We start from the raw sequence: 18,775 nt of genomic DNA on the forward strand, positions 1-18,775 counted from the left end.
AAATCGAAATTTCCTTATTGATTCGGTTTTGGTTTCAACTTTCCCACACTGAAACCAACTCAACCTGGACTGAAACCAAGCCGGATCGACCGATTAACACCCCTAGAGGAGAGAGACAGCACCAGAGAATGCTAGCCACACCCTCAAATAGAAAACTTCATCATTTATTTTTAAGTTAATTATTAAATTTTAAAGAAAATGATCCACACATTGTCTACGTGCAAATTCACCATGACATATTATGAGTGAGCCCAACCCATTTTCTCTCTCCTCACCTATATTTTTTCTACAATTAATAACCTAGGTTTCCCGTACAACTGAATTAGTAGAAGCACATCTACATCCAAGAAGAAAAAAAAAAAAAAAAAAAGGTAAATTTATAATTATCCAATGATTTTTTACGTGTTTATCTCCCTTCATTTTTTTTTTCTTGGCTTCCAAACATGGCCTAAACGGTCCTTCCGTACATCGTTGAATGGTCACGTGGCTATTACGTTTAAACCCTCTCCTCCCCTGTGATGGAGGAGAGTCGATTCCCTCATCTGCAGGTATACCCTGCTACCTACTGACAGGGTCTCTCGCAGGCTCCCACCACCCCTGGTCTTCGTTAAATATCGTTCGGAACAAATTGGGTCGGCCTGTCTCTGTCTCTGTGCTGGGGCATCCTCAAACCTCTGGAGAACTCTCATCGACACGATCCACGCCCTCTTTTTTTTTTTCCTTCTGGTAATATCTGTGATCTCTCTCTTTCTCTCTCTCTGCTCGATTGCTTTGTCTTTGACGTTCATTTTCTGGATCTGTTTTAGGGCATCACTGTGATTGTTAAAGAGCTTTCCGCCGTTGACCAGATTCAGAGCAGGTGTGTCCCCTCCCCTCTGTCTGTCCGTGTGGATCAATAATGGTGGTGAATTCCTGTATGCGCTCTTCCATGTTTTGTTTAGTTTGGATTTTCTCATACAAATGTTGCTCTGTTTTGATTCTTTTTGTTCGGATGTTGAGCATAGTCCAAAATTATAGTAATTATTTGTTAGATAAGCAAGGAAAAGGATGTCCCTTTCTGAAGTAGATGAGGATCCGATTAGTTGCTGCTGTAATAATGATATTCTTATAGGTTTGGACAACAAAAAAATTCTTCATAACCATTTCTGTTTATAGCCGCTTGGTTACAAAGCTTCTGATAAGCCTATTAGAAATTCTCATCATCTAGAACCGGAAGGTAAAAATAAAAAAATTAAAATTAAAATTAAAATTTTTGACACGGTATGATGAAAATATTTCTGGTTATAGCTTTAAAAGAGAATGAAGAGCAGTTATTGTAGCCATATTTATGTATATGCACAAAGGTTAAAGAGCACTGCTTGTAACTTTTAACAAAATGCTTCCATTCACTCTATGTGCTTTGAGAAGGGGCCGTTAAGTGACATATATAAGTAAGAGGATGTGTAGGATCTAATTAGATTTTCTTTCACTTTGATGGGGATGTGTACATTGTGTTGCTAGAAAACACAGAAAGGTCAAGGCTACTGTTCGTTCGCTGAAGCAAGAAATTCCCCCTTGAAATGATAGATATTTAAGTGCAGTTAGTTTGGACCATAATCAGTGGTTCAAATCTAGTCATTATCTAATGGAATCTATGGTAGTGAACCTCTAGTACCTCATTACCAGAAATGAGGTATTCTTTCTTTCTTTTTTTTCCTTTCTTCTGGGGGGTAGGATTAAAGCAATGGCTATATGAGATTGATAATTCTGGAGGAACAGGCCATGACCTGTGCAATTTATGCCGTCATTGTTGCTGTGACATAGCTATAGGCATGATTTTTTGCCTATTATCAACCTGCTACTACTGTTGATCAAATCCTAGGTTGTTGTTTTCATTCAAAACTTCGACTCTGATATTGGATTCTTGGATCCCAGATATTCCCTGCTATCTAATCTTCAATGTTTCACTGCTCTCTTCTAATTTCACATATAACAATATAAGAGTATCTGTTATTATTTTCTCAGGTTATTACATTAATAAATTTGAAATTTTCCTGTGCCTCATTTTTGCTTGAAACATGAATCTGGCTACAAATTACTAAGAGAAATGCTGGGACAACCCATGGTCAGCTATCTATGCACTTGCACCACATGGTATTGCCGTGTTTCATTGCCTTCTTTTCAGAAACTTTTGATTCTACGAAGTCCAATCCAATGTCTGAGTTCTCTAGATGATGTGCCCATGGGTCCCCTAAACATTTCCTTCATTGCTAACAGTTCTATGAACCTTTCGAGAAAGTAAGCTTCAGTAAAGTATTCATCCAAAAGAAAAAAAAAAAAAAAAGCTTTAGTAAAGCACATCATTTTCGGGGGTTCTCTAGATGATGGATCCCAAGGTTCCCTACTCCCTAGACATTTCCCAATTGCTAACCCTTATATGACCCTTGTGGTAAGTAACATCATTTTCAAGCCCAACAACATTCTATCCAATTCCCTACATAATCATTCCCTCAGGTTTTCTTATAGGTATATATTTCTTACCCTCAACTTCCAAAGAAGGGTCGTGTGAGGCTGTTAATGGTACCTGTTGCCACCAGCACTGATGAAAGGGGGCTTAGTGGGATGGGGCAGTAGGCATAAATGTTATGTGGTTATTTTTTGAATATATATTGTGCATTTGATTTGAGGGACTTGCTGCCTATCCTTTTCTGTTTCAAAAGATTTATGCCTCTCTAGGTTTGATTTCATCTCTTTTTTTCTTCCGTGGAAATTTCTATGCAACTCTTTGTTTTAACTCGGATTTCTTGTTTTTATTTAGGTACAATGTCCCCCTTTTAGTAAATCTCCTTGTGTTGTCCTTTTATCAATTGAAAGCTGTGTCTATTGGGTGTCCAATTCTCTATTATTTTAGACCCTTTTGTGAATTTAGGCGTGGTTTGTGGTTTGTTGTTCCAAAATTGTTCAAAAGGAGATCTGATCATTTTATTTTTTTGGGTTAAGTGACAACAATTAATGGCAAATTGTGGTTTTTCTGCTTATTCTCTAGTGAAGGAAACTCAGACAAATTTGGTTTTTTGGTTCTGATTTTGATATTCTTGCTTGGAAAATTTGGAAATGTTACGGTTCTCCGAGGCATTGCCTATCTCACTTTTTTTTATTTTTTATTAAGCAACCCAGATCACTGGAATGAGTACAATGAAGCATCACATTTTCAAATCTCATGGCAATGTGACCCTGGAAACTCAACTTGAAATGTTCACAATCCGGTAGTGGCAAATAAAGGCAGACCAAGTTGCAAAATGTTGAGAATTTTTGAAGTACCTCCCCCCCCCCCCCTGGCGGTTTATATTTCTTGTTGTCGAATAGGATACTTGTAGTGTGGAGGCATGTGCTTTATTTATTTGGGTGGTGGTGGTGGTGGTAGTAGAAATCCTTGTGTCATGTTTATTGATTGGGTACTTAGGTTTCTGTTTTATATTACGAACTGGATGAAATGCTTTCGTCAATAAAATGTGGAAATTATTTTTACTTGGACCAGGACTTTCAGTTCTCCCCTGCCTTTGCACACCGCTTGTTTAGAACTGCTGTTTGCTTTTTTTTCCTTCAAATTTGTACATGTTTGCAGCCTTTTTCTAATCAACAATGATTTTCTCTAAACCATCTCATAAGTTTATATTTGGGATACTTCTCATGTTACAATCCTGGATACGTTATGTAAACTTCTTCTACTGCTTGTTTTAAGAATTTTTTTTTCCAACTCTGTGATTTATGATAGCAGTTGGGTTGAGGAAATAAAATTATTACCAAAAAAAAAAATGTTAGGGGAACCTCTTAAGAGACTATTTGCAATAGGAGTAAAATTGTTTATAAAGTAATATTCAAATGATAGGATTCAAACAGTAGGTTGAGATTTATTTGTAAGGTTTGATCTGTTCAGGACGTTCCAAGGAATGAAACCTGCTATCTCCATTCTACTCGTGCCACTTTTGATATTGTTGAATTTCTTGATTCATTCCATCTCTGAGAAACAGAAAAACTGATGCAGATAACACAGAAGCGGTGATTCAGATTCTTCACCGAAATGGGCTTGTTTTATTAGGAATAAGCTTAGGGTTGGGCTGTATACATGTTGGGCCTTCAGTCCATGAGTTTTCAATGTAATAGGCAACTTTTGTTGTCCCAAAAGATGGATAATAAGGTTGCATACGGGATTAGCTAGTTAGTTTCTTGTACTTAGTTTATTTTAAGTTGTTTTGAGTTATTTTTATTGAATCGATTCTATGTTGGTTTAATTTAAGTTGTCTTTAATTGTGTATTTCATTGCGATGAATTCACATCAAACTTAAATCATAGGCATGTTAGGGCTTAAAAGATTGACTATGTTTTGAGTTAGTTTAGGATACCTCATTAGTTAAAGGATTGTGTTAAGCCTTTCCTTTTTAGTGTCCAAGTCTAATTTTGAGTTTTCTATATAAGTTTGTAAGAGGGCATAGCATTATATCGAATTTTGATTAAAGAAAAGGTTTTTGCTTCCCTCTTTCTCTATTGATGAAGAATCTCTTGTGATTGATCAAGGCACCCCTTGTGTGTGATTAAGGTCTAGGTAGGTGTTTGATCTAAGGGTGCAAGTTTGGCCCTGACGGCCCAGACCTACCGTTGGCCCGCTCTGATCCCGAACAAGTATCGACCTGAAAATTTTGGCCCTAAGGGCCGGCCCAGCCCTGAAATTTCTGACCCTGTGTCAAGGTTAGGGCGGGTAAGGGTTGATGTCTTTGGCCCGTCCAGCTCGCCTTGAACCTAGCCCTAATTTTTGCCCCTGATGTTGACCCTGGTTGTGACCTTGATTTTAACCTAATTTTATATATTATTTCACATTGATTCATTGACACCTCAAAACTCTTAATATATCTTCTCACAATCTCACCGATCTCTCTTATATTTTTTACCAACATGACCAGGGTTTTAAGATCTTCGGATTGTTTGCCTTATTAGGATGATCTCTTTGTTTATTATGACAAATAATTGATTTTTTTTTGGATTATTTACTTTCTTAGGATGATCTCCTCTTGTTTATCATAATAGTTAGAGTTATTTGTAATATTTGAATGTTTGCTTTAGAATGTTCTCTTCATAACAAGTAATTTGTAACTTTGTTTTTTATTTCCTCTTTATTATGAATATTGTTTATTTTTTAGTTATTTCATATTTTGTAGGGTTAGGGTCAGGTCAGGGTATACCCGGCCCTTGATGGCAAACTAGGGTCAGGGTCAATCAGGGCCATTTTGACCCTTGATGGCAAGCCAGGGTTAGGGTCAATCAGGGTCAGGGTCATCCCGGCCCGACCCTGAAAAATCAGGTCCAATTAGGGCGAGTAAGGGTTGGGCTGAACCCTGAAGGGTAGGGCCTAGGTTGAAGTTTTGTGGCCCTGAGTCAGGGTCAGGGCAGGCTTGGGTCTAGTCAAGGGGACTAGGGTTGGGCTAGGGTTTTAAGAAGCCCAACCCAACCCGGCCCTGTTGCACCGCTAGTTTGATCCAATCGAACCAACTTGCGGTGTGAAACCCGGGTGTTTAATTTCTATTTGTTCGTGTTCTAAAGCTACTTAATTACTACTAGACTTGTTGATTCTTATTCAACACAACAATTCAGCCTTATCCCAACTTGTTGATTCTTATTCTATCTTCTAATTGCCATTGACAAACTGAATTATTCTTTGAGAAAAGTTCCTTCTTTTTTTTCTTTTTTTTTTTAAATTAAAGTAATTTAATTTTATTATTACTTAAATTCAATGATTGCCTTTACAAACTGAATTATTCTCTGAGAAAAGGTCCTGAACTCTCTCTCCTAAACACCTTTTCAGAACCCCTACCCCCTCTCCGCAACCTCCTTGCCCCATCGAAGTTCAAGCAAGCATCACAAAATCACATTTTTATTTTTTAATCCCTTGTGCAGTAACTCTTTATCTATCTAGGAGTTCAAGCAAGCATTTTCTTATTCCCTTTCTCACCCCGTATGCATGTGCTTGGGTTTGTCTGGTCTGGATTGGATCACAAGGACCTCTTGTTCTCTTTCTATTATCAGTTGTGAGAGAATAGTGGAGAGAGAAAAAGAGGTGGTGGATTTCTCTGTCTGCCTTTTCTTCATTTATGGACTTTGTTTAATTTTTGGGATTCAAAGGAAGAAGGTGGTGAGATTTCTGAACCAGGGTCTTGTTTCCATTGTTGATTTGGGTCGGCTCGGGTGCCCAGTGTAGTGGGTTCTTGTTCTTTTCTGGGTTTTCTGCCCCACCCCTCTCCCCAGCCTCCGCCTCTGCCTCCACCTCTACCCCCTCTCCGCAACCTCCATCTCATCTCCCTCCCACAATCAAGTTATCTTCTCTATTGGAGATCTGCCATTCCTGAATGCTGGGTAAGAGAACCCCCCCCACCCCCCCCCCCCCACCCCCACCCAAAAAAAAAAAAAAATCTTCAGTGTCAAGATTTTGCAGAAGCCGAAGTTTGAATATGAGATTTTTCTTTTCCTCTTTTAACTGTTGAGTGTTGGTAACTGAAGAATATAAAATGAGTGGTGAGGTCCAATAATTCTTGCTGATTAATATGAAATTATCAAATGATGATGGAGGCTGGCAGTTGACTTGATTGAGTTAGGGGTATGGTTTGAGTAATCTGAATTGGATGGGGTGAATCACCCAATTTTACTTGAAATGTATTCTCAAAAATTAAAGTTACTATATGAATATCTTATTCATGAAAGTTTTTAAATTGATGCAATTTCTTGACAAAAACCTATTTGTTTTAAGGAATCAATTCCAGTTTGAAATTGAAATCATACAAAAGAGAGCCTAAGTTGAATTCTTTCAAAATCCTTTCTTTTATTCTAATTTCTTAAATCTGAGTTTAGAACATTGGTCTGATTCTGTTAATGAATGTTCCTGTTATCACTGTTCTAATCCATTATGCTTACTGGCATTTTTTTGAAGAGTCCTACTTCAAGTCTGTTTTCTCAGAATCTCCAGTTTCTGATCTAATTTCTGATATGTGATTTTAGTTTGGCATTCTAGCTTGATTATCTGATTATTCCTGAATCAATATCATTTCCCTGATTTCTGATTAAAGGTCATTAATTTTCTGATATCAAATTCAGTTCGTACCTGGTTTTCGATTTCCTCATTCAAGTTAGAATCTGATCTAACTTTGCATAATTGTTCTCTGCCCATAACTGACCTTAGACCAGACTAACCTGATCTGATCTGTTTTTGTTTGGTTTGTGATTTCTCCTGATTGCTGGTTGGGTTCTTTTTCTGCGATCCTGTCACAAGTTAATCTCCCACTGGATTTACCCTGGTTTGAGTTTAGTTCTGCATTAGAAAGAAAAATGCAAAGGGCTCATACAAAGCTAGGTAAAGTAATTTGACAAAAAGAGTGTGTGAAGGTTCCTGGTTCTCTTCCCTTCCTATAGTGTTAGCCTAAGATAATCTTTCATTTTATATACAACTGTAACAAGTCTATTAAGCTTGTTCTTTGAAAAAGTTTACACCCAAAGTCTTATCAACGGAATTTTAGTACTCGTTTTGTGCGTCATGAACATAACTTGAAAGCATTTGTTTGCATATAAGTTTTTTTTATCAGTTTTATTTATTTTGGCAACCAACTTATATTATTGGTAGCAGTTAGCGACTTAGCTGTATAATTCTATTTATTGGCATGCTCTGTGAAGTATACTTATATGTTATGGGAATCATGGGATGTGTGAGTTCCATTATATTCTTTAGATTTTATTGACCCTTTTACCAGAGACAAACACATGGTGAGACCGTGAGATGCCTTTTTGCTAGACTGCAACTCACGCTGTCCTGTGTTGGGCAGTTGATAGCTTATGACAGGATTGAACTGTAGACATAGCATGATGTAGTTCAAGTGTGAGCCTGATATTTCTTTTGGGGAAGCCACAGTTGCACTCCTAATTTGAGCTTAATATTCAAGAATATTTGTTCCTGTATCAAAATTTACTAAGGGTGCTTTTATACATCATTTGACATCCTCTATTTTCTTCTCCTCCCCATTTCCCCCCTAATGAGTTATTGAACATTCTTTTATTCTGTAAGACATTAAGAATGTCTCACTTTTTCTTAACTCTGTATCTGTGAATTTAGGTTGCTTTGGCAATTTCTCGTTTGTGTTTGGGTCATTTAAGGAGATTGGTCACCCGAAGAAATGAGGTAGCTCATCTAATCTTCTGCAAGGTTTTGGGTATTTTCGTATCTTTCTCAATTTTTTTTTTTTTTTGGAGTTCAATTCATTGTGGGCATTGTGTTCTTGATATGTATTAAGCATTGATGGTAGCTGGATAACATGATGACACTCATACCTGTTAGTACCTTCAGGTGGAGCTGAGGAGTACCTTCTGATCCATTGTACCCGTGATTGTACCTGTGATTGTGATTCATGGTCATGGATAGGCTATGAAAAAGTACTATGGTTACTGCTATTAATAGCTCAGGTCAATATGTTTGAATATCATCTAGAAGATATTTTCTGTCTGAATGCTGTTTTGCATCTTATGATGCATGTCTCCATATTGAACTTGGCCTCTGCCTGAATTATTCAACTATTGTATTATAACCATTGTAACAATTCACTTCCATTATGCCATCATTTGCCCAAATCCTTGAAAAGCTGGGTTTAATGAGACTTTCTTAAACAACACAAGGAAAACCTTGAATCAGAGGGCATACCTTGCAAAGGTAGATGATTTCTTCTCTGCAACATCAAGTCTATGGTCCCACTGACCCAGATTTTCAGATGGCTTTATTCAAAATGATTTGGTTTGAGGTTGGATCTTGACAAAGGAAATTAGGACAGCAAGGACATGGTACCAATATAGTTCCACATCTCTACAGCGCACTTATCTGGCTCTTTTAAGGTTGCCGGGCAACTGTGGGAAAATGGTCACCACATGCAGATAGGGTGACATGGCCAATATTGTGGTTCCCTTTTGGGATCCCAAGTGGCCCCAGTACTTGAAAACTTTGATTTGTGGGAAAGACAGGTATCATTGTGTGTTTGGTTTTTGACAAGGAATCATCATTGTTAGTATATAAAATTATTCAGGCTTTGATTTGTCAGAAAGGGGGGGGGGGGGGAGGATTTTTCTCCACATCATGTTAGTGAATTCGGTGTATAATTTGGTTTTAAATTTCATATAAACATTGTTGCCTTAAATTGGATATTTTCTCAACATATTCCAGATACATAATCTTACTTGCTAATTGTTTGTTTTAGTTCTGGAATTTTTTGTTCATTTTGTGTTTGTTCCAATTTCGATGGAGTAATATAGAGACTTTCTCATTCTTTTCTGGAATCAGGGGGCGTGTAAGATGGGATGAGGCTAACTTAGGAGAAATTGAGAAAAATAAACCTGTAAGGCAGAAAATCACGGAGCCCAAGACACCATACCATCCCATGATTGAAGATGATGGTGTGTTGATGGACCTCATTTCTTGTCTGAGTACTTAGTGAAGATTATCTTCAATGATGGTGATCAGATTTAACTGGATAGTTTCCATTCCTGCAGGTTCCCTATCTCCTGTACGTCATTTTGATGAATGCCTTGATAATGCTGAGCATGCTGATGCCATAAGGACTGCCTTGAATGATGTAGCTTCATCAAGTAGAAATCACTCTATGCGGTCTGGGGGTTGGACATCTTCTGAGGATGAGGCAGATGCTATGGACCAAGATGATGAAGGTGCCCAATTTCTCCCACAACAACATTATATTTCTATGCTGTTCTTACCCTTCTTTTTGGATTTTCATCTTCAGATCTATGCTTGTCTTTCTTGTGCTTAGTTCTTTTACTGTATTTGTGTACTTGTTTGTGGTCTAATTCCATTTTTGAGTAGTCTGAGTATGCATACACTTGGTAGTTTTCCTTGTAACGATAGATTCACCTGTTTCGAACTAAATCAATTAGCCGCCTTCTTTGCCCCCTTGAAATTTATTTAATTTGTTGTTGAGAAATATATTCAACCATGATGTAGGTTGGTTATTATTTACTTGTCTACTTTTAACCTTCTCTTCTTTATTGCATTTGGACTTTTCCCAGGCTCTGAATCAGATAGAAGTGGTATGAGTTTTCGGGAGCACAGAAGGGCACATTATGATGAATACCGTAAGGTGAAAGAACTGCAACGAGAGGGATCTTTTCTAAATGATGAGGAGGAGGATGGTGATGGTAAGGTGGTTGTGGAGACTCCACTGGTCAATGGTGCAAGGGAAATAGAAATCGATGCTGGTGATGAGACTTTGCCCAAACAATCTCCTTCACCAGTCAATGGGGCTTGAGATGCTAGGCAGCAAAGCTGACCTTAAAAAATTGGCATGAATTTTACTGGTGCCCTCAGAACATTTTGGCACAAAAATGCTGTGTTTTCCAATGACCCCTGCTTTGGGGATCCGTCTCAAAATAGTTATTGAGCTGTGTTATCGACTGTCACTCTTTTGTATTTCTATGTGCTTGTTAATAGATATTTTCTTTATCACATGATACTTTGCGGTTTCTCTTTTCTTCTTTATTTACTTAAGTCAGACGAACTGATTGGTTGGTTGAGCACAAGGACTGAATCTTCAGCAAAAATTGGCCCTACTCTGGTGCCTTTATGCTAAATAGACTTCAACAGGTGAAGCTTGAGATGTGAGACTGGGTCTTATTTCTTTTGACTTTGGTTTCGAAAACAGTTCCTTCAAATTTATCTTCAACATTAGTTGATTTGGATGACCCGTTGGATGGATTGTTTTCCAGTGTACAGGATTATGGTATTGACAAAGATCTAGATTTGGAAAGTTTGGAGTACCAATTAAGTGATTTTTTTTTTTTTGTTCAAAGCCAACAATGGGTATCAAGGTTTCGGCCTAACTGAGATTCAGTGGCTCATAGTGACCTCACAACCGCATGGATTGAGTCATATCGGGGTTGAATAAGAACCATTAAACCTTTACCAAAAGTAGCGCAGAACAGTAAACATTGTGTGGGTGGCCCCAAGAAAGCAAGAGGAGTTGTACTCAAACCAAATGTTCCATCTCTCACAAAACTCATTCGCTCCTTTTGTTCACCTCCACCCCACCTGCCCTCTCCTCCCACCTCTGCTAGCATATATATAAAAACCATGACCAATTAGTATTCGATCTAGTTGATTCCAGTTCTTAAATGAGGATCCGATTCCTCTCCATGGAGCCCAGAGACAGGGAGCCATCCCATGGCTGTAAGGACCCGAGCATGCATCCCCAAGTCACCCCAGCCGTGGGATGATTCCATGATCCCTGGTTCCATTGAGGGGATATTTTTTACATATATTTACAACTTATCTAGTCTTATGATAAAACTTTGACCAAAAAAGAAAAAACCTATCAAATTAATGTAAAGCCTGGGGACATACGGCCCATTAGAACCTAGGTATCCCTGGGCCCCTGGCCATAGAGACTGAATAACCAAAATATTAAGTTATTGCATGGGACTCCATATGAAACCATAGATCCTTTAGGGCCTAGGGATTCAAAAGGAATGACCAAATTGAAAGAGTAGAAGAAAAAGAATCAAATAGCATCCAACTTGAATGTTCAACCTGATACTGTCCATGTCTTGGCCTTTAATAACCAATAATTGACAAAATATTAAGTATTGAAGGTGACAATCTGCATGATAGATGTGGTTATATATGGTATTGTCTAGATTATGGACCCTCAAAATTGATAAAAATGTTATAAATACTTTAAATATATTTTTAATGAAGAAAAAACTTTTAATATTAACATAGGCAAAATGTTGTGAAATGATTTCTTACTGGGAAAAGCTCTATTATATGGCCTAGTGTAATGAATCTTTCTTAATGGCTTCACCATTCTTGAGCCATAAAGATGGCTGATTGGAAATGATTAAGAACGTATTTAGGATTGTTTAAATGACACTTATAATAAGGTGTATTTAAAACTTATACCTATTTTTCATGTTTTGATTGCCTCTTGTTTTATTCTTAAAAGTTCTCTAATAAGTTAAGGGTAAAAAATATTTTCAAAATAATTTGAAAATAACTTATTAGCATGTCATTATGAAAAAAAAGGGTTGGTCTTTGTACCTTTTTTGAGTCATATGTGAAATGATAGGATTTTCATCCCCATTAAAAAATATATGTTATACTAAAAAGGCAACAAAAAGATTATATATCATGTGACACCTTAAGGGCTGCCGCCAATAAGAAAATCCCATAATCCCTTCATGTTATTTGTACCATGTTGTCATATTCAAAATGTGAGGAGTCTTCATACATTGTTTATTGTTATGCTATCCTATTTAAATCTCATCTACTATAGTAGAAAAGCAACAACATATGATGAAAATCTCTCTGCAACTTGGGATATTGGAGAAAACTACACAGGTGGAGCAAACCCCACAATCTCTCTCCTTCTTAACGATTTATTTACTTTATATTGGATCACATAGACGCATTTCATTTCATTTCATCTCATCCAATAGCCAATCTTTGCTTTTCTTGGTAAATTTTAGATAACCTTTTCATATAAATACTCAATTGAATATCAATAAAAAGTTACAGACAAAATAAAATTAAATTGCAATGGCTTATTTAGCTATTTGGAACTCCACAGTGTCTTATTTAGTCGTTATTTGGAGATCATAGTCTTTATATAAAACCATGATGTTGTGGATCGTGTCCACACTCCACAGCACCCCTATTCTATAAAATGAGTAGGGGCTTATGAGTGGAGATGGCACATATCTGGTAGTAGGAACAAGCTACTACGGTTCTGGCTCACTTCAAATACTTGAAGCCAAAATGAGATCCCAAATACGACGAACTGAGTCAATTACTACAATGTTTGGACATCATATACCAAAAGATGTTGTAATTGACTCAGTTGGAACCGACTCGATTCCATATTTAGATACTCAAGCCGATTCAATTTGGCTCAGTCCGATTTTGATTCCAATTTGGTTATGATATTCAATTTTAATTTAGTTTTGTACTTCGGTTTTAGTTCGGTTATGAAAAGGGTTCCACTTTTGAGTCGTGACTGTGATTGACCAAAAGCCATAATGGGCTCAAGTTATGGGCCTTATGGCCATTGTTAACTCCAAAATTGTCTTAGCATGTAAGTATATGATGATAAATGGCAAAAAACACTTACCACCTAAAAAAAAAAAGAGCTTGTAAAAAACACTCTTGAATTTTCAAAATTGAATACTGAAAAACTTCCATTTGAGTCTTAACAATACTACTATACTAGGGTTTTTTCTTTTTCTTTTTTTGGTTTTAAGACAATTCGGTTTGATTTCAGTTCAAATTGATGGTTCTTACACCTGAAACTAAAACCAAACTAAACCGAACCGAGGAGCATATTCACATACTCAAACTAAATTTAAACCGAATTAATTCGGTTTGGCTCGATTAATTCGGCTCAATATCGATTTCGGTATTCGGTTTCGATTCCCAATTGACACCCTTAATGGCCTTACTAGATCTAGCATACTAAAATCAAAAGGGAAGGAAAAGCGACTGCATTTTCTCCACCTTCGTAGGCTGCTAAATTATAATGTTTGTGCTTTAGTTGTACAACATCTACTAAGGGTCCGTTTGATAATGTTTCTGCCGTTTCTGTTTCAAGAAATGGCAGAAACATCAATTTTTGTTTCTAAAAACAGAAATGGAATTGAAGGTGTTTAATAAGTCATGTTTCTGAAAGTTGAGAGTAACCAGCGAAAGAATGGCCATGAGTCGTTTCCAGAAACGGCGAATTATAACGTTTGTGCTTTAGCAGTACAACATCTACTAAGGGCCCATTTGATAATGTTTCTGCCGTTTCTGTTTTAAGAAACGGCATAAACATAAATTTTTATTTCTAGAAACAGAAACGGAATTGAAGATGTTTGATAAATCATGTTTCTGGAAGTAGATAATAACCAACGAAAGAACGACCACGAGTAGAACTTGTTTCGCCTGGGTTGTTTCTTGAACCATAAATAGGTAGCAATTTCAATTTTTATTTCTAAAAACAAGTTAAACGAAACAGTTTTATAAAACGCTTTTTATTCCGTTTCTAGACACAGAAACAGCAGAAGTACGTTTCTTAAAACGTTATCAAATGGGCCCTAAGGATCCAAGGTTGAAACCCTAGTTTTGTTTATTTATTTATCATGAGAGATTTGCTTTTGGCTTCAAAAAAGACAATAATGGAGACTCATATAGGGCAAAAAACATAAGCAGCAGCAGTTCACATTCTCCATCTATCAGCTTTCTTCTTCTTCTCATTCTCCTGATGGTCCGTGTTCACCAGCATTGGCTCATTTCAGCATCGAACCACAAGGTGCACAGCTTCGGTTCCACCAAGAATCAGAGTCATGCGACGATATCCTAATTGATCTTGTAACTGCCCAGGTGAATAATTGAGGTAATTCTAGACAGTATCTATTAGATTGAGATAATATATGAAAGGCATAAAGATGCACCATATAACCAATGGATGTACCATGGGTAGTATGCACAAGTCTGAAACTAGATACCTTATTATTGGATATCATTGTTCACGATTTGAAGATTACAACTCACAAGTTAATATTGCTCTGATCAAAACTTAGTTGTTGTTGTACATAGCTAAGGACTAATGCACAATGCATGAACTTGGATGTGTCTTATTACAAAATCATTGGGATGCCTTAAAAGATTTAAACTATAACTAACATAATAAACACCAAAACATACTAGAAATATAAACTCTCGAAATCAAAGAGATTAATTTATATGGATAAAATGGTTTTATAATGGTTTTGGATTGGTCTAATCAAGGTTGAGATTCTATTCATTTTACAATTTTTGAATCAATTTGGAAGAAACCTTTTGAATCGAAGATTAATAGTCAAAACCAGGAACGATTAATTGTTAATATGTATCTTATTGACATAGTGAAATTGACCCTATGTCAATTGACCCTTGAGCTGAGCAATTAAGGGTCACGTTTCTTTTCTTCTTCTTTTTGGGTTGTTGGTCAAATAATTTCCATATCAAAGTTATTTCTTTTTCAAAAAAAAAAAAACCTTGATTACCATTTCCATTTTGGAGATCGGTGGATTGGATCCCATCTTGCCCCTCCTACCCTGCGTAACAGTAGAAGCTTTGGATTTGGGATTGGGTCTCAAAACAGAAATTCTAAGTCTAAATTATCTTCAACATCAGTTCTGTAGAAACAAATGTTGGATGGATCTTCTTGTCAGCCTAATGTGGGGTTATAAAAGTATCGCTATAAAGGATTATTGCATTGCAGTAGAATGTAGGATTGAGAGTTTAGCCAATGTATGAATAAGCAGAGTTACTCAAAAACTGTTGGGATCTTAATTTATTTCAATGTCATGGCACTTTGGACATTGGTGACTCCTAAGTGAAAACATAATCAAGATTGTCAACACAAAGACTATATTAAGAAAGAGAGAGGGTTTCCCTAAAAAGGCAACATGCCACTGCACAGCAACGGGCCTGAGATTTCCACCCTTCAAGAGGGGTAGGTTGGTCATTTGTTGCCCACTGTATCTGAGCGTTGGAGCCACGCTGCTTTTTCCTATTATGAAAATAGATTTTGTAATATTCTCTTCAAGTGGGTGTTATAATATATTCAGTAACAAATTATCATGACCTTCATGTAAGAACCTCCCTAATGGTTTTATTAATATGGTGGACTTTGATTCCATTTGCAGGTCAAATAAGTTTCAAGAAGCTTCGAAAGCATTTCTAATACCTGAGTAACAGGGAATTTATACCCGTAGTGTCCTAGATAGTTTCCACTCCCAACCATAGTTAGCAAATTTGGATTCGGGAATTATTCGGGCAGAGAATTATTCGAAATAATTCGATTGATTAATTTAAGGATTCGGTCAAAAAAGCGGACAAAATAAAAATCGGAGTCCGATTCGGATTCGAGAATTGTTCGATTAAAAAAATAAAAGTCGGGCAAAAAATTCGGATATTATTTTTATAGTTTATTGTATATTTTTTATTTATCAAGTTATTAACTTGATTTGTATATTTAGAAAGAGCAAATTACTTTATACAATAAAGTAAAACTATGAAAAAATTATCATTGAGCGATGGAAGCAATGGTTATTGTAATCCAATTTCTACTCATGAAATAGATTAGGCCCCAAAAGAGTGAAAGCAAGATTACAACTACAATAAAACAAATAAATAAATTGACCAAAAAAAATTTCCACTATCATTTTGCTTGGGTTTACAAGACCCATATTGCACTAAGACGCACTAATTTTTCAAAATTAAAGCAACAATATAAAAGAAGATTGATTGATACGGCAATATGAATCTGTCCTGGTCTCCCGAACCTCAAATTATCCATCAAGGCTTGATACTCCCTTATCTTAGGATGAACTAATGAAGTTATGAGAAGAAATCAAACAAAGAGTAGATTCGTATGATTGTTACAGAAGAATTAGGTGAAGAAAAAAGATGAGAAAAAGGAGGTGGAAATTTGTGGGAGAAGAAGATGAAAAAAAAAAAAAACTATTTCCGTGGGGGGAACGTGGGTTCATAATACGACGTTTGTTTATTTTTGTTTTTTTTTAAATACTGTTTAAGTGTACCGAATAATTCGGTTTAATTCGGTTCGGCCCGAATTATTCCCGTTTTAAATTCAAATTAGTAAAAATCACGTATTTTACCGAATTTTATTTTTAATTCGGATTCGGTCCAAATTTTTTATTTAATTCAAAAAATTTCGATTCGGCCTAATAATTCGTGAATTATTCGGCCGAATTGATAACTAGGCTCCCAACCTAGTTCTCTTAACACTTTACACCCCCCGCCTAAGAAGGAAAAATTAATAATAAACGGTAAATATATTATTGTTATTATAAGATCATCAATAAACATAGGATCGAGTTTTCCAAAGGCCACAATGAACGGAAAATCTATTCACCGAACAAACCTTAAATGTCCATGGGATGTTGAAGGGGATATTTTGGGAAGTATCTAAAATACTGATAAAATCGATCCCTAGGATGATGGAGTGATGAACATCACGTCAAGTGAAAGAAAACTTATCCCTTAAACTTATGACATTTGATCTTTTAATTAAGGGTAACCCATAAATTATAAAAGTCTTATCTATTAAATCTTCTTAAAATATTTTAGTTTCTTAAGATTTGTAAAAGGGGTGATTTTTTATCCCCTAAGAGCCTTGGCACCTTTTGGGGGAGATTGAAACCGATCAGTAAGAAACTCGATCTTGAAATTAAAAATTGAAACAAAAAAGATTTTGGTCTTTCAGCTTTCAATCTTTTATTGGGCTTGGGTCTATTGGTCAGTTATTGGTCCTTTATAGGTCAGTTTTCAATAAATAAAAATTAATTTAATTAGTAAAGAAACTTCAACTAGCATTTTTTTTTCTTCTTTGTTAGAACTTCAACTAGCATGGTAGTACCTTATGATGAGTTTCTAATGGTCAATGATAAAAGTAAATAATAAATAAAGGACAAGAAAACCCTACCGGATAATGTACGTGGTTAATGGTTTCTTTTGTTTTATATCAGTAATTTATTGTTTTTTATCGGCGAATCTTATCAATCCTATCAACCTAAATCAAATCAAACCAAAGAACTTTTCCTCCAGAAACGAAGAACTAGACCGGATCAGAAAAAAATTTAATTGGTATAATTTCATTTTTTTTTTTTTAAATTGGTCTCTGCCGGTCTTTTCAATTCAGCCTCCAAATTGGAACATTTTACTAAAATTACAATTTAAGAATTACAAAAGCTCTTGAAAATATCTAATGTGCTTTTCTAAAGAGTTTTATTTGTAATGAAATGCTAATGATAAAAATGCATTAAGGAAAAAAAAAAACTCATTTCAAAGGTATATTGAAGAGCATATTGGTCAGAATTTGATCTTTAATGGGTTAATGAATATATAGATTAAATAAAGGGTTTTTATTATTTCTAATGCACAAGGTTTTCACCACCATTTCGTCGAGTCCGCCATTAAGATTGTATTGATCAAATTCAATATTTTTCTTATAAAAAAAAAAATACTAGACATGCATATCTACACATCTGCATTTCTTAACACGATTTAAAAAAATTCCTCAATCTAAAAAAAAAAAAAAAAAAAAAACACGATTTAAAGATTATCAATAAGCTTCAAGCATCTAGAAGCTACATGAAGTTCCAGTGGGACCTTTGTTAATTTTAGTTATTTTGGGTTGAATCATTCTGCCCAACAATAGTCCATGAACCCTCTTGTGAGGTGAGTTTCTCTTGGTTGTAATTTTCTGAATTGTAGCTATTACTTTACAAAATTTAAGACTTTTTAGAAAGAAACAAATGTTTAGGGTCCATTTTATGCACCATTAATCACTATGGTGAGATTTTTTACTTTTTTTTTTAAATCAATATTAAGAGAGCAATAAATATCAATATTGATCCTAGAAAGAAATGTATAGAAACAAGCTCTTAAAGAGTCTTGAGATGAGACTTTTAAGCATGGTCCATTCAAATTGGAATCCTAATTGGCTACTTCAAGTAACCAAGTATGAATCTTTCTTTTTCAGAATAATAGGTGTTGTGGGCAATAAGAGAAATTAAATAATTCCACATCAATGATTGAAGGGAGAAACTCGTGGTTTATAAATAATGTAAAACAAGTTTTAAAAACCGTGTGAATACCAGTTAGCCTCAAGTCTCCGGACCAAGATGCCCGAAGTAGACAATATCTACGTGGACACGATGTGGA

General features: G+C 35.9%; 1 protein-coding gene across 4 annotated transcripts; it reads left to right on the forward strand.

Annotated features, from left to right (window-relative positions):
- Positions 1–519: 519 nt before the first annotated feature.
- LOC122060033 (protein phosphatase inhibitor 2-like) lies at positions 520–10,518 on the forward strand. Of its 4 annotated transcripts, none has more exons than XM_042623173.1 (7): positions 520–726; positions 807–914; positions 8,129–8,194; positions 8,360–8,475; positions 9,341–9,453; positions 9,550–9,723; positions 10,081–10,518. In XM_042623173.1, exons 5-7 carry the CDS (start codon positions 9,438–9,440, stop codon positions 10,317–10,319), a joined length of 429 nt encoding a protein of 142 aa, XP_042479107.1. In that variant the 5' UTR covers positions 520–726; positions 807–914; positions 8,129–8,194; positions 8,360–8,475; positions 9,341–9,437; the 3' UTR covers positions 10,320–10,518. The 4 variants fall into 4 exon arrangements, with proteins under 4 accessions (XP_042479107.1, XP_042479106.1, XP_042479105.1 ...); XM_042623172.1 differs by having other exon boundaries at positions 807–859; XM_042623171.1 differs by lacking the exon at positions 8,360–8,475.
- Positions 10,519–18,775: the final 8,257 nt, after the last annotated feature.

Source organism: Macadamia integrifolia, chromosome 13, assembly GCF_013358625.1.
Source record: "Macadamia integrifolia cultivar HAES 741 chromosome 13, SCU_Mint_v3, whole genome shotgun sequence".
NCBI lineage: Eukaryota > Viridiplantae > Streptophyta > Magnoliopsida > Proteales > Proteaceae > Macadamia > Macadamia integrifolia.